The sequence below is a fragment of the Vanellus vanellus genome, assembly GCF_965231255.1.
Source record: "Vanellus vanellus genome assembly, chromosome: 2".
Lineage (NCBI taxonomy): Eukaryota > Metazoa > Chordata > Aves > Charadriiformes > Charadriidae > Vanellus > Vanellus vanellus.
This window is the reverse complement of record NC_138906.1, coordinates 149,189,627-149,207,083: the sequence shown is the minus strand read 5'-3', so window position 1 is coordinate 149,207,083 and position 17,457 is coordinate 149,189,627. Positions and strand designations below refer to the sequence as shown.

Genomic DNA, 17,457 nt, shown 5'->3' with positions numbered 1-17,457 from the left:
AGAAAGTATGCATCATGGAGAGCATGGCATGTATGCAAGGTATGTATCCATTCCTTTCTTCATACATATTATATCCTTGCAAAGAACCAATATTTAAATAAAATAGAGCTGCTTGTTTCATGTTGGTGGTCATCAGTTCTCTGAAGTCAAAAGGAATTTTCTGGCATTCAGCTTTTCTTTCCACCTTATCCCACGTCAAAGATACCAACAAATATTACAATGCACACATCTTAACATTTAACTGAATTTTTTTTCCCAACAAAATAAAAAAATACTCCTTTTACTCCACACTGTCACAAAAGATACCTACGAAACTTTTGTATAAGATAGCTCATACAAAATGCAGTAACAGCCCACAAAAAGCATATTCAGCTATGTTGAAATACACTAAAAAGAAAAAAGAAACAAAAAAATACTGATTTCAGATAGAGTTTATTTACAATGAAATTAAAAGCAAGTCATATGTTAATCACTGACAACCTTTAAGTCTACTATAAAGCTGGAAAATGCCATTCTGCTACATCCGAATATATCTTTTGTATTATTTTAAATGTACTGTACTATATTATAATACCAAATCTTGTTTTCATATAACACCATAGTGCTTTAAATGGAATATCATCTTATTTGTGTATTATCCTTAAAAACATTTTAAATAACATCACAATAATTAGACAATTTATGTCTTCATTTTCGTTTGCATTATATTTTCCAGCTACTGGTTTCAGAAAATTACCATCAGTTTTCTTCTTCTCTTCATGAAGAGCATACAGTAATTTGCAAAATCAAGCAAGGATGAAAATGTGATTGAAATTTTTCTAATGAAATATTATTATTGCATTATAAATTATTGATATAACACTTCTGGAACTATTTTCTGATGTGCTCATCCTTTTTAAGGAAAATTTCCATAAGAGATACAGGTATTCTGAGAGTATGTTTGGCTTCACATGCACGTTTTCTGACAGCACTACTAAAATATAGTCAATATAATGGATTTTTTAAGGCCCATTCCAGAGTCCATACCCATGAAAACATTGCATTGAATTAAACTGCAGAATTACCTAATTGAGAAACACAATTTATGCCTTTGTCTAAGGTACTTTTATGGTACAACTGAGGTTTTACGTATTTATTTTGAACAGACACCTGAAAAGTATTCCCATGTTACCATCACATCTTATATCTTAGCAATGTTATGCCTGCACCATCTCCACTGTATATAATAGAAAATGTTACCAGAAATTACTGTTGTAATGTGAAGTTCTAACACTTCATTGACTGCAATCAAAGAGTTTCTCTTTCAATTGAAATCAAGGCTGAGGTGTGTCAAATGATTTCTATCAATCAGGCTAAAGCAGGTAAACAAGTTATTGAAAATATCGGTAGACACCATACCTATTTGTTAAGCTCAACATGTCTCTAAACGTAGGCACAAAGTTTGAGAAGAGACACAGGCGTTTGGTTGGTCTTCTGGCCCCATAAAACAGAGCAGAAAAGCTTCTACTTCAATACAACCATGGAATTTAGAACTTACTGATAAATTTTAATCCTAAAATTCTAAGCAGGAACAATATTTTCCTTTACATCAATCAGTTATGTAAGGCATTTTATCTTGAACAATTTACAAAATTGTATAGCCAAAACTATTTTTTACTCCAGAACTTTATCTTAGTATTTATCCATCGATATCCTGGACTCCAAAGATCGTAAAATAAATAGTCCATTAAAAAATCAATGTAAAGCATAACACATCTACTAAAATAATGATATGAAAAAAATATTGGAATCCAGTTTAAGAAATTTGTCTTGGTTTTCAGTTGTTTTTTCCTACCTGGCCCATCCCAATCTTCAGTCTCCACAGCAAGCTGCCCTGGCTTCTCTGACCTTGCATCACCATCAGATTCTGCTGCCTCTTGGATGCCTTCTTCATTGCCTAAAAAAACAAAGAAATAAAGTATTGACATATTTCAATAGTGACTTTTAGGCAGAGCTCCTACAATATCCAAACAACTGCTTACATGTGTAAGTGAAAACATATGCATGTCTACAAACAGAGAGAAAATGAAAAAAAAATATATTATTAGACATGTAAACATCTGTGAGTTCCCAGTGATTCAAACAAGCCCTGAGCATCCAAACCTTCCAGTTCTGTGGAGACAAATCTTGGAAATCGGTGTTTTCTCCATATGCTTAAAAAACAGAATCACAACTTGCACCTAACTCTGTAAAACAATGCATAAAAAGTCATTTAAGTTTGTATGCACAAATGACAGAAAGAAATCAACTTGTTACTCCCCAGGAACATACACTTTCAGTTATGTGTTTTCTTGAATTGACACCTAACTGTTTCTTATGCATTGCAGATTAATGACACACAGTACGAAAATACAGTCCACTAAATATTCTGGCTTTTCAGGCAACTAGTGGAGAGCTACTCTGTGGTATTTCAGCAATTAAGGAATTTGACCTTAAAAGTCATAATCTGCCAGCAAGTCCTCATGACAATTTTCTCCCTACCAAGCTTTATCTAAAGAAATGCAAGATTTCTGATTAATTTCAGAATTTTCACCATCCAGAAGTATCTGAGAACATCTGTCCGCTTTCAGTAACTATCCACTACAAAGTTGCATAAAGGACGCAGGAAAATTATGATAAAGTTAAATTCTTAGAGATAACCATTTAATTTTTCTTTGAAGAACTCCTTGTTGAAAGTGCAGGTATTTCAGTTAAACACAGATTCTAGGCAAGCTCCACGTAAGAATACTTTGAAATAACCACTATGAAAAATTGCACTAAAGGTGAGGGGTTCAGGTATTAACACAAAATAGTCTGGCCACAGTAATGTGTTAAATGGTATCTCTGAGGGCTTATCCAGGCAAGTACTTTACTGCATTTGTAGATATTTTATTTTTTTTTACAACTAATCAATCCAAGAAACTCTTGCATAGGAAGACACTATGAAGAATGAAAAAAAAAAAAAAATTAATCTACACAATTAACTACATCAGTCACAGAATGGTGAGGGTTGCAAGGGACCTCAGGAGATCACCTAGTCCAACCCCCCTGCCAGAGCAGGGTCACCTACAGCAGGTTGCACAGGACGGCATCCAGGCGGGTTTTGAATGTTTCCAGAGTGGGAGACTCCACCGCCTCTCTGGGCAGCCTGTGCCAGTGCTCTGCCACCCGCAAAGTAGTTCCTCCTCATGTTAAGATGGAACTTCCTATGTACAAGTTTGTGCCCATTACCTCTTGTCCTATCACTGGGCACCACTGAAAAAAGACTGTTCCCATCCCCCTGGCACCCTCCCTTTAAGTATTTATAAGCATTAATAAGATCCCCCTTCAGTCTTCTTTTCTCTAGACTAAAAAGACCCAAGTCTCTCAGTCTTTCCTCATAAGAAAGATGCTCTAATCCCCTAATCAACTCAGTAGCCCTTTGGCTGGACCGTCTCCAGCAGTTCCCTGTCCTTCTTGAACTGGGGAGCCCAGAACTGGACACAATACTCCAAATGTGGCTTCAACCGGGCAGAGTAGAAGGGAAGGATGACCTCCCTCAACATGCTGGCCACACTCTTCTTGATGCACCCCAGGATGCCATTTGCCTTCTTGGCCACGAGGGCACATTGCTGGCTCATGGTAGTCCTGTTGTCCATCAGGACACTCCCAGGTCCCTTTCCACAGAGCTGCTCTCCAGGGGGTCAGCCCCCAACCTGTACTGATGCATGGGGTTAGTCCTCCCCAGGTGCAGTACCCTACACCTGCCCTTGTTGAATTTCATAAGGTTTCTCTCTGCCCAACTCTCCAGCCTGTCCAGGTCACGCTGTATGGAGGCACAGCCTTCTGGCGTGTCAGCCACTCCTCCCAGTTTTGTGTCATCAGCAAACTTGCTGATGGTACACTCTATCCCTTCATCCAGGTCATTGATGAATATATTGAACAGGACTGGACCCAGTACTCACCCCTGAGGGACACCACTCGTTACTGACCTCCAACTAGACTCCGCACCACTAACCACAACCCTCTGAGATCTATCTGCCAGCCACTGTTCAATCCATCCCACTGTCCGTTCATCTAACCCACACTTCCTAAGCTTGCCTGTGAGTATGATGCGGGAGACAGTGTCGAAAGCCTTGCTGAAGTCAAGGCAGACAACATCCACTGCCCTCCCCTCATCCACCCATCCAGTCACCCCATCATAGAAGGTCATCAGATTAGTCAGACATGACTTCCCCTTGGTGAATCCGTGTTGACTACTTCTGATAACCTTCTTTTCTTCCAGATGCTTTGAGATGACACCCAGAACAAGCTGTTCCATCATCTTTCCAGGGATGGAGGTGAGGCTGACCAGCCCGTAGTTTCCCAGGTCATCCGAAGTGACATTGGCCTTCCTCCAGTCCTCAGGCACCTCACCTGTTCTACAGGACCTTTTAAAGATGGAGAGCCGCCCAGCGATGACTTCCCCCAGCTCCCTCAGCACTCGAGGGTCCATCCCATCAGGCCCCATGGACTCGTGAATATCTAGTTTATCTAACTGATCTCTAACTTGCTCCTCATCAACCAAGGGAAAGTGTTGCTTCCTCCAGACTTTCCCTATTACCCACAAAGTCTGGTACTCCTGAGGACTGGCCTGAGCAGTGAAGACAGACGCAAAGAAGGCATTCAGCAACTCCACCTTCTCTGCATCATCTGTCACCACGGCACCTGTCTTGTTCAACAGTGGGCCCACATTTTCTCTAGTTTTCCTTTTGTCTCCTATATACTTAAAGAAACCCTTCCTATTGGCCTTGACATCCCTTACCAGGTTCAATTCCAAGGCTGCCTTGGCTTTCCTTGTTTCCTCCCTGCATACCCTGACAGCACTCATACTCTTCCCAAGCAGTCAGCCCCTTCTTCCACCTATTGTAAGCTCCCTTCTTCCACCTGAGCTTTTTCAGAAGGTCCATACTCAGCCATGCAGGTCTCCTTCTTCCCTTGCCTGATTTCTTGCTCTTCAGGATGCACCGATCCTGAACTTGGAGGAAATGATGCTTAAATAGCAGCCAGCTCTCGAGCCCCCTTACCCTCTAGAGCCCTTTCCCATGGGATTTGTCCAAGCAATTCCTTGAAGCGATCAGTTAGCCCTCCTGAAGTTTAAGGTTTCAACCCTACTTGTCATTTTGTGCATACTGCACTTAATCCTGAACTCTATCTTCTCATGATCACTGTCAGTCAAATAGGACTGAATTAGGGTAAAACATGTTTTAGCAAACTTTTTAAAAAACTGTGTCCCACAGAAAAGTGGCAACACTAAAAACCAAATGCTGTGTATTTTAGAATCCAAAAATCAGACTGTTTGTTGATTTAACAATAGGAGAGCAAGAAGGAGCAAAAAGCACAACAGTTAAGCAGTAACTTGTAATTTTTTCCCCACTCATGATAACAAGAGCTTTTATTAGCAACATAGGTAAAGAAATGTGATTACAACAAACCATGCCAGATCCCCATATGTTATCAGTGGAGCTATATTTATACCAGATAAGATTGTGACCCAGAGTTTTCAAGTACATGATTATATACAAACACTATAAAGTATTAACTTCATGTGCATATATAACGTCTTGTAATAACAGATTCTTCCTTGCATTCATAAAACACAGTTTTTCAAATACTACGTATGAGGCCTGTGTACTTCTCACACAAACACAATACTGCATTCACTTCAGACTTCGATAACAAAAACACAGTTCAGTGTATTCATAGTACTAAAAATATAGTCCAGTGTATTCATAGGCACTTAAAGCTAAAAGACATAATGAATATCTAGTATAGTTTTTCTGTTAAACACACTGTATAATTTTACCCAGGCATTTGAAGTTCACATGCTTCAGTTCAATCTGAAGTCACCTTTCAGAAGGCAGTCCTAAACACTCACATGCTGAAAAAGCTATCAAGTTTCTTATAAGTAGTTTTAGCAATTATTTGTTTTTTAACCAACTACCCTATTTTGAATTGGCATTTGTATAGTTATTTCATAGTAACTAAATAGGGCTCCAGGTTTTTTTTGGGCGGACTGAAGAACCTATCACATATTTTTACCTTCATATTTCTGCCTTCATAGATACTTATAGCTGCAACAAATTACTCTTTATTGGAGACACACGAAGGAGAATTTCCCAGGGTTCAAACCTGGCCAGATCAACTCTCGTTTGCCTAAAAATGTTGGAAAGCACTTCACAGCAAGGGCAATTCTGATTGTGAGTTTTTAACTCAAGCTCTATAATCACCACAGAAAGCTCTTCAAATGTTCTTCGCATGGAATTTTTCTACTAAAGGAAATGTTTTTCTTCCACTGTAAACAATATGTCTCTATGGACAAAATCAGAACAGCAACAATAAAAAAAAATGTATCAATAATAAGAATTAATTTAGCTAGAGCCCAAGCATGGAAAATTTTAGCTCCAAAATATAAAACTTTTTCCAGGTTGTAATATATGCCAACCTGGCGTTAGCATGCAAATTTGAGCATTCTTTCAATCAATGCAACCAACCAGAACATCAAACAAACAAAACTGTTAGAATTGAAAGAGGTGGAGAAACTTATGTGAAAAGATTGGGCTGAAGGGCAAAAGAAGGACAGAATCACAGCTAAGGTATACAACCTACAGCACACAGTAATTAAGTATTTGGGAGATGAGGAAAGATCAGAAAATGTATGTTAGCAGATGGCTTAACTTTTCATTGACTTGCTTTTTCAGTGTTTCATGATGTTACGCGTTTTTCATAATCAAGTTTTTGTGAATTAATGCATGTCCTGTGCAAATAGAGTAGAACAAAATGTGTAGAATTTACATTAAGGAAAACTTTGTTTTGCGTCCAGAAGTATTTTTAATTATTTTCAGTGATATTTTTTACTATTCACCTACTACCAAGTCCATGCATTACACACCTGAAATATCCTAACACTGATTTCTCGTTTTCCCCATTCTACTCTCCCTCTGTACTGAAGCAATCTGCTTGTGAAACCAACAAATGGTACATTACTGTGGGCTTCAGAATCCTTCAGTGAAGCAAGTCTATCCCAGGCTCAGCTGAGCATCAAGGTCAGATGAAAATGGACAACCAAGTCAATCCATTTGGTGCTGGAGACACTGCAACTTTAAGAAGCCAAAAGGAGGCTTAGCACAAGAGCTGATAACAAAAAACGTATCTCAAGCTTTTTTCTTTTCTTTCCCCTTACTTAATACTACTTTAGCAGCTAACATTTGTTTAGCACAAAGGAGTTTATTTCCTTACAGAATTTATTTTCTTTCCATTGTTTACTCTTTTTGTTAATTCACTATTTGTCAGTCTCAATAAGACTTTTTAATATTTATTTTAAAACTGATTACATTTTTCTTCAATTTACAGGTGTAGACATTTAATTGGATCCAAGACATTATTTTTTTCTTTCTTCTAAGTCAAATCAAGACCTTTTTGCTTTATATATACCACTCACTTTGCTACTAACCTGTTGATTCCTCTTTAATCCCATTGTTTTGTTTTGTTTTGTTTTTTTCTCATGCTTATATATTCATTCTGCTGCTCAGTTACATTTTGTATTTAAGTTAAAGGAGTAGTAACTTTTACCATCAACACCAAAGAGCAGTATAGAAGTACTGGCAATGATAAATGCTCTAAAATGAAGCAAAACCTGCTTCTGTTTAAGTTTTTCCTTCTGTCAATTAAGATCAGTAAGTGAATTCTGTCATTTAAAAGAACATTATTGCATGAAAAAAGACTCATATCAGCAAGAATCTATAATTTCATATAATACGTTTAGTCATGAGTCAATTAAGCCTACTGGACTTTTAGCTATTTCTCTATATTTGCTATTAAAGCTACACTTTGAGTAGAATTCATGTCCTCTAACCTTAGATGTCTAAAAGTAAGGCTAGTCCAGACTACTTATGTAGGCACTCTTATAGACAGGGAAGAGAGAAACCTTCACAGTGACTCATCCTATTCGAGGATGCCTGAGATACGAGACCCCTCTTGGTGTCTGAGACAGTGGAAATGAATCCTCCTCCGAAACACACAGCTTAGACTAGGAACCCATCTTTAGCCAGCTAAAGTTAGGTGAATCAAATCTCTGCCTTATGATATAGTGCTGAATACACAAAATACCGCTTCACTAAGAGGCAAAAAAAAAAGTCTTATTCAAACAAGTTCAATGCTGTACTATGAATAGAATTTTCATCTTGACCTTACTGTTTCTTACCAGCATTAACTGTTTCTGTTGCTCTTCAAAAACAGTTCAAAGTTTCTTAATGTGTTTTTTAATATCCTAGTGTTTATCCAATAGATGCAAGTGAACACGCTAAACCACTGTAATTCAAGGTGCTACAGTTGGTCAGGGAATCTGAAGACTTTAAAAGAGACATATTACCAGAAACATGAGAGGAAGAACTCTTAACATCTCTGACAACGCTGACAAGTAGGAAAAGAGAGACTTGAATATTAACAAGTAATTTCACTTTAATCTTTTTAACAAATTAAAGACTTCCCAATTTGTACTTAATCAGCTTGTACCACAAGTAGTTGCGATATTTTAAAGAAGCACATGGGTTAGCAGTTCTTCTCAACCCTGCTGGTTTAATCCATGTTGTTCCTATCAATATTAGGCTCTTACAGAAAGTCTCGTACAATGTAACTATTGAACTTTCTTGACTAGGAATGTTATAGCAGCTGTTAGTCACTCTATAATGTATTTTGCAATCAGCTAAATCAACAAAGTATTTTTAACAATGAACAGTTCAGAACTGACAGATCTACTTTCTTGTTCGCAACTGCTTATCACAGCATAGATATCATATATGTTTGCCAGGTGCTTCCTATAGTTAGGATACCTTCACAGAAGCCGCTCACAAAAGATAAGGTCATAAAAGAGATGAAAAATGTGCACGTTTCATACACTCATGGTTTTATCATCAGACAAAATAGCTTTGGGTGAAGGACTGTACCAGTCACAAACAGCACACAGCAGCTTCTATTAAAGCGAGAGAACATTAAAAGTTTGAAATTCAGCTTGTGCTCATTCTTCCTGGCAGCATAAATGTAAACTTAAATTGTTAACATCCTAATACAGCTGTTCAGAGTGAAACATCACTTCTCAATTATAATAAATCAATTCAGAAATAAATTGTTACGAAGCCTGTAGCATTTTTCACTGCCAAGAGAAAACAGACACAACACAGAGACTTGGGGAGTAACTCACTGTAGACTTTAATTTGGCAAGGCACATAACCTTATGTACATTAACAGGCCGGTGTGACTCGTTGTGAAGGGGCAGGACTTCTTGGGGACATGGCGGAAAGGGCCCTTTCCTTCTTTCTGCTACAACCTACAGCAATAGTAATTCTAGATCCAACCAAAGAAGGATTCTGAGACTGTACATATGAACTAGATGCCAGAGCTTCAGAAACTATAAACTAGCATTCAAAAATTGTCCTTTGTTATTTGCTTTATCACAATGCCTATGACCAGCAACACAGCTTACATACACTGATAATCTTGCTCTTGAATCCTAAGCAACATACTGTAAGCAGAGAATCATTGTCAGGAACCTCTCTTCAGAAGCAACACTCACATAACTCTGAAACAATCCATATACAACTTGAAAGACAAATGCAATGTACTTAATTCATTCAATGTAACTTACGTTTTGGTAGCACACGCTATTCTTAAGAATATCAATGACATCTAGCAGGACTTAACTGTCCTTCTTGCGGGTTACCTCTTGTTTAAAAGATTCTATGTATATATTTAACAAGCAGAAGTCTCTAATTTTAATGGCAATGCAAGTTTTCAGCAGATATAAAACATTCTGGGTATAAAATACAAGTGAGTAATGCAAAAAAACCCCAACTCTTTAAATAAGCTTTTGGAATGGAAATAGAACCCCGAGAATGAAGATACTAAATAAATTGGGAGGGATGTTTCCATACATTGCCATATTTGGCATCTGGTGTGAAGACAAGGTGAACAACTACAGTGGCTACAGTGCCATGCAAATGGGTTTATTCTACAAGCCTTGCAAGGACAGGGAGACAGAGAGAGAAAGAGAGAGATCTGATGCTGTCAGTACCAGACTCTGTTATCACTTCATCTGATGTACATCAAAAATAGTTTCAGTGAAGCCCACCAAAGTCAACTGAGACACACACCCTACTCTACAAATACAGTAAGTTTGAGCAAACTCTGGCCCTCAGATGACCAATTTGCTAATGGACCCGAAAGAAACCAGCACTTGTACATGTTAATCCACTGCATTTTATTTCAGATTATATTAATCATCTCAATACTTTGCTTCTTTGCAAGCAATTATTGTTTTCTGTCATGTTGATTAACAATCATAATTTCTCCTGGGATAAATCTCATTTGAAATAAGTGTAAGTTTCCAGTTGCCCTAAGCACTCTTAAAATTATTTATCCAGCAAATGTCAGAAATAACGCACTGTCTCTTAACCTAACTTTTAAGAAAAGTCTATGAATATGCATGTGTCAGCAAGTACCTACATGTGTGCAAGCTGTTAACCCTCCAAAAGAACAGCATGGAAACTATTTTGGTTCATATTAAAATCCCCACTCTGTTCAACAAAATGGCATCTTGACACAATGACATTTCACCACAATGATCATGTTAAAAAAGTGTCAATTATTTCTAACTATTTCAGCTATGGCACTTTTCTCCTGGGATAAGACACTGCTGTGCAGCAAGTTCATCTAGACTGAGTCTGGCCTTCCTCTTTCTCTAAATGTTTGATATGTTCTCATTATTGCACTGTTTGCTTTTGAAGTCCTTTCAAGACAAGGATCACTCATTCAAATGTATTTCCTGCAGAACAGTGAAAGTGTTCTCTGAATTGTATTCCAGACTTTCCTTCTATTAATAAGTTTTATATTTGTACTAATTTTTAGGGAGCAACTCTTGTGATACCAGTACTACAAATGTGTATCATTCAGATATACTGGCTGCTCAAAGATTTAAAGGAAAAAAAGAAAAAAAGTTTTGCATCTTTTCAATCTTTCCCCATTAAAACTTCAAATACAAAAACTCTTAGACAAGTACCAAGCTGGGGTTCAAACTTACATAGCTCTATGCACTTGATTAGAAAAGCAGCAGAAGCACATTTTAAAAGATATTTAGATGCCCCAAAGATTGTTGCTTAGTATAATGTTCAAAAATTATTTCAATGGAAATTGACAATCCATGAGATTCTAAAATGCCCTGCAGCAGAAAAGACATGACTTCAGATACGCTTCAGCAAGTTTCAAACCCTAAGTTTGAAGACTCTTCTACAAGTTCGTATCTCAACTTAATTAAATAACAATTCTGTTCCTTCCCCACTGCAGAAATATTACGTCTCTTACCAGAACTCTTCATCCAACCAAGAAAATATCATTTTGAAACATGCAGCTGAAACCATTATCATATACGCATCCCATTTTCATGATTTCCACACACTGCTACATAACAAGTAGCAATACATATGTTTTTACAAAGCGAAATTTTAATTTACCTTGCTGTAAACTGTTTGATGGTTTTATTTGAAATAATCAAGACTCCAGGTGCTTCCATATCAAAAGCAGCCAGTCCCTGTCGTTGGAGGTATGTTTCCACATACAGGCTGTATTATACACGGTTTCAAAAACCGTCTAGACTTCTATGAGTCAAACCTAAGAAAAAGACTTAGCAGTCATAAATAAAAGCTTCTTTTTCTCCTATCCAAAATAATCTATCCAGCAATAATATTTGTCTTATCAATATTTAACCAATGATGTCATAACTGTGGCATTTGCTTCATCTATTTTTTCTGATCCTTTGAGAGTTAAATTACTGCCAATGTTCCCACAGCTGACTTACACAGTACACACCCTGTGAGCAACTCTGCTTTTTTGACTTGGGTTGACAATAACTTCTCAGGGAATGTTTCAGAACTCTTCAAAAGTATTCACAATTTTTATGTCAAGAACACCAAATTAAACAAAAAAGGCAAAATGGACCTTCATTAAAACCAAAATTAGTAACAGATATACAGTACACATGAACTAAGAATATGTGGTGAAATTTGTCACTTGTGCATTCATATTTTAAAGAAGATTACCCTTAATAATCTGCAATTCACATTCTGTCAAATTTGAGCTCAAATTTTAGTCAATCCAAGTTCAAGTTTTGTGACTTTCTAGAAAAGGGACATTACATTACTTGTTTTAACCAAATAATCCCTTTCCTCAGAGCTGTGATAGAATTCACAATTACATTGTTCTTAAGAAAACCAAAATGTGCTGACTGAAAAGGCTGGAGTTGCTTTGATAAACTGCTTAAAGTTGAGTAAGCTGTTTAAGTGTTTCTCTCACTTCATAATTCTGTACAGTTAAAATAATGTTTTCTATTTGCATCTATGTGTTTACTTCTTGAAACACAGCTTGCTAGATCCTTTTTATGTTTGGTGGCCAATTATTTAGTTTCTTGATTAAAAGAAGGGTTTGCTTGTCTACCTTAGGTCAAATTTTTATCCCACTAAAGTTGATGCTAATACTGACATGGATTTCAGCTAGACGGAAAAAATGGCCTGAGAGGTTTACATATGGGTTAGCAGTAAATAGAAAAGAGTACAGGATAGACAATCTCATACTTGTTATTCTGGAAGCCTTTCCATGCTCTCAAGTGAGTGGTGAAAAAAATCACTCCAACCTTTTCAGATATCTCCTTTCTCTTCTAGCAAGAAAACAGGTGGTCCTCTGAGCTCCAGTAACATGAAAAAAAGAGAAGGCACGAGAGGTAGAGCACAAAGCAAATGCTCATGTTCTGAAGAAAAAGGTCTCCTTTCACCCTGCCAGCATCCAATCTAATTCTGACTTAGCACCCTTCAAAGGCTATTATCAGAGAACCCCCTTCCTTTCTTTGTCCATATTCAGCATTTGACAAAAAGCATGGAAGATGCATAGGATTCAGGTTTTTCAGCTGAATGGGATACAGATAAACGTACAGGAACCCTCACTCTGTGAACAACGAGAATCCAACACAGGTTCACAAACATGCACACAAGTCAGTAAGAGGTAACTATTGTATTTTTGGAAGGAGTAGCGCTGTGAGATCTTATGCAGATTCCTGTTATCCTACGAGATGAAAATACATCATCACGCATACATGCCCTCTCCTCTCTCTGCTTACCAAATAGAATTAACATGTCCTTCATTTACTTGGAAAGCCTACACAAAGAAAATGTAATGAACTAAAATAAATAAAAAAAAAAAAAAAAAAAAAAAAAAGGAATATGAGCTCCCAGAGAACAGAAATATTGCCAGGGAAAGATAATGTCAGGCGCAGGGAGGGGGGAGTGTCTGGTGCCAAGCAAAGCCGAGGGCTGTGCAATCACCTCTATCAGTGCTCTATCAGTGTCTACACTCCAGCCAAATCCAGAGAAAACAAGGAGTCAAAGATTCAGGTCAATAAGCTTATAGGCGATTTGCACAAACAGCTCCTCCAGCAAGGTAAAAAACAAAGTCATATTGGTTTTTCTTTTTTATTCCTTCTCTTTGAACTCCCTGGTCCAAACACACCCTGGAAATGTCAGTGTTATATGCAAGAATTTAAAGAGCTGAGCTTCTTAATCCCGTTAAGTAATAAGAACAAAGTTGCCTGTAAAGATCTCCTTATTGAGCTCAAAGTGATTATGGTATAGCTGCCTTATGCTGATCCTACTTCCACTTGCTATAGCAAAAGAGGTAGAAATTTTTCATGAAATCCATTACTGAAAAGGAAAGAAACATTATTGATTAAAAGGTTTCTGGGTTAAAAAAAAAAAAAAAGGAAAGAAAAGAACAAAAGGCATAAATCCACTTTTTGATCCAGAAACAGAAAATAGCAAGCATATTGTTACTCATTACATGCCTAACATGAAACTAGGAAAGAATATTTACACAGATGCACACAGGCACACACACACAAAATCATACTCCAGAGGAAAAAGGGACACATAGAAATCATTTTCAAGGTGTTAAGAGTCTGGTTGGTATTATAGATGGTAGCATGATAGCTTTGCACATGAAGTATGAAGGAAAAGATTAATGCACAGAAGAACTTAGCTTTGTATATGCTTTTTCTTATACGGAGAATCACACTGCAGCTGTTTCCCTGAATCTCAAGCCTGGCTGCACAATCAGGTCACATGGTTTAACATAAAAAATTCCAGTCCTAAGCTGGTCTGGCAGGCTAGTGACAAAATACTGTACATGAGCAGAAAACTTGGATCAGGTACTGAGCTCATCCCCTCCTGCCCAAGCAGAATACAAGAATACAGCAGCAAGTGTACACTCAGTATCCAGAAGCCCATATATTCCCTGAGTTCTCTTCTTGCTGACTGTATATGAGTTTCAGACAGCACTGGATTCCCCTCATCCTCCACTTCCCCCGCAAATAAAGATAAGCAATGTATCAGGAACTGCAACCACCCATCAACACACTGATTTGCTACAGGCATACATAGCAGTTTGTGCTATAGATCCTAAAAGCACTGCATCATAAAAACAATCAATCTTCATCCCACCTTATGTACCCCCCATACCTTCCTATGTCACCAACTGAAGCACAGTTAACATTGGGAAACAGGAGCAATTTGCTTTCCAGTCCGCCACCAGTAGTGTTAAGGCCACTGAATCTCCTACTGAGGGCTGGTGCCAATGCTGCCTTGTGATGCAGTACTATGGGAAGCATACAACATGAGGAACAAGCACAATAGCCGTGCTACAAGTAAAGAGCAGGAGAATTCAACAAAATTGTCCTGCTAAGCATGGCAGCAAGAAATGGATGTGTCTTCTTTCTCTAATTATCAGTTATGTACACTCCTCCATTTGGACTCTCTTCTGGAAACTGTCCTGCATTTTCTCTCTTGATTATAGTCCTTCCTCCATTTTCTTCCTCTTGCTTCTTTCCTTCTCTCAACACAGCTACTTAACTATCTACTAATCTCAAGTGATCTCTCTCATTGCTCAAGATAACTTTTCCTTTGAAAGTTAATCCCTTATTGAACACTTCTGCTAAGAAGGTCACAAGGAACCATAATTTGTTTAGCCAGTTCCGACCCTTACGAAGTCGGCAAGGCTCCTATTCTCCTTGCTGTTTACAGAGAGGAAGAGGTGTCACCTCCATATGAGTATGGCAAACCTTCTCAGTAACAGATGAGAATTTTTTTTTTATTTTTCTTAAGGGTATCTAAGCAGGATGACAGTAATCAGACACTGAAAAGCCAATGATAAGCTACTTCACAGCCCAAATAAACTTGATTTTCTATTTTGCTTTTCATCCCATCATCTCCAACTTCTTGGCTTTTGTATTGTTCTGCTGTTTGTGCCCTCTTCTTTATCCGCCCTCCTGTTTTTATTAGCCCCATCATTCCTCCATTTCATTTCTTCTCTTGTCTCTGTTAGCATTGCCTCATTTTCATATTCCTACCTATAAAAGACAAAAGTTAATCTGTATGTGCTATCTTCTAGTTTCTGTAATAGGCTTTCAGCCATCTAGTCTACCACTCTTCTGCATGGGAGACAGGCTACTGTCTCCTTATTCAGACTATCTAAATACCGGCACTTATCTAATAAATCTTCTAGATTTAAATGTAATCTGAATTAATCTTAATCCGATACAGACTCTAATTTCAGATACCCACTATCTGGACACTAAAAAAAAAAAAAAAAAAAAAAAGTCTTCAGCAACTGAGGTTCCAGGCTAATACAGGCTTTCTGTGCACAGCATCATCAGATACAAATTTCTGCTCTGCAGATAAAGAAGGTAGTAACTAGGCATAAACAGCAATTTTCAAAGGCCACAGACTGATAAAATGCAATGCGTTATCGCCAAGGCTACCTCATAAGAAATTTTTTGTTTCTACTCCAAAGATTGAGACCAGGACAGCTTTGTAGAGAAAGAACATGGACTGTGTTATTATTATTGCTGTTTCCAAAATATTCCATTTCCCCTAATTTCACTATCAAAATTGGAAAAAACTCAAACTTCTGCCATCTATTCTGAGACTCTTCTAAAATTTTCATTCTTGAACGGGAAACTTTATTCAAAAGGTTAAAAATTCCCAGTTGCAAGCTTAAACTGTGCCCTGATAAACAGTAGATTGCTAATTTCCATTTTTGCTTTTAATATTTACATGCTTAAACACTGTTCACTTCTTCACAATTGAGAGTAAATGAAGACTACATAGGAATAATTATTCACGTTAGCAAAGTTAAATGTGGCTTTGTGGTGTTGCAAAAGTGTGCGTGGGGAAAATTTTCCAGATTCCTTGTTGTAAAAGCCATTAATGAGCAAAAAGGGAAGGGGAAAATGATAGCCAAAAGTCATAATTTTCAAAACAGAGAAGTTGTAAAATGACACGTAGCTCAATCAATGTGATTAATTTGCTTCACACTTTGCAGAGGCTTTCACTTCCGCTTTCTAATTCTGGCAACTGTTCTGCTGAATCAATCTCACATACGCAAATTAATAAGGTGGGAATGACAAGGATGGCTTTATAAAGGTTAGCTGTTTGCAATTTAGACAATAAGGGATTGCTCTCTGCTTACAATATGATCAGGCACAGTTTGACGGGAAAATCTCTTCAGTCAAAAAGCCAAAGTCACAACTTGCGAACCTGCACGTCCTCTACTTTCATTCATCTGAATAAATTTTGAGTTCAATAAATTTTTGACTTCAGTGCATAGTTTGGATAGTTAAAAGCCTCTATTTTCCAATGATGCTTGGATTTACATAGCTGGGGAAGTATGAAAAACATACCATGGGTGAAGCCTCACAAACACCTCTTCCCCAACAGCTGTGCCATTTGTTGCCAACATCTCGAGTCCTGCAAGAAGGACTCATTAGTCCTCTTGTTCTGGGTCAGCTAGGAAGAAACCCCAGGGGAGGAAAAAGGGGAGCCAAGAGAGATGAATATTCTATATCCAATAAAATCCCCTTACTATGGACCCTTCAATGGTCCATGCTAGCAAGAGGAGAATGCAGAGATAGCATAAAGGATTCCCACACCAATTCTGTTATTTTCCGGGAAAAGGAAACCTGTCGTGTGAGAAAACACAGATCTACACTTATTTTTTTCCTCCTTTTAAGATATCTGTTGTTTACAGGCTGCCAATACCGGCAAAGAGCAAAACAAAAATCAGAAAGTCAGGCTTTCAAAACAGAAATTAGAATGCATTTTTTTGCTCTGTAATGTATATCTCATTTTCAAGATTTTATTCGTGATGTTAAAGAAAAAATATTTTTAGGAAACAAAGCTTATTTCTCATACCATGTTTTAATTTCAACACTGAAGCAGTACAAAGAAAAAAAAGGTTATGAACGATTAACAGATTCATGACAAAAATCATAAGAATTAGTCTCACTTTTAGTACTTACTACCTAATACAGTCACAAACCCTTCCACTAAG

At 37.5% G+C, this 17,457-nt stretch overlaps 1 protein-coding gene across 2 annotated transcripts in view; it reads right to left on the bottom strand.

The window, feature by feature from the left end:
- Positions 1-17,457, bottom strand: part of ZFPM2 (zinc finger protein, FOG family member 2) — a gene marked incomplete at its 5' end in the record, with an annotated part of 320,839 nt that overhangs the window by 238,151 nt on the left and 65,231 nt on the right. For both annotated transcript variants that reach the window (XM_082479322.1, XM_082479323.1), the window contains one exon: positions 1,835-1,936. In XM_082479322.1, the coding sequence (XP_082335448.1) occupies positions 1,835-1,936 (102 nt within the window). The remainder of the gene's footprint in view (positions 1-1,834; positions 1,937-17,457) is intronic.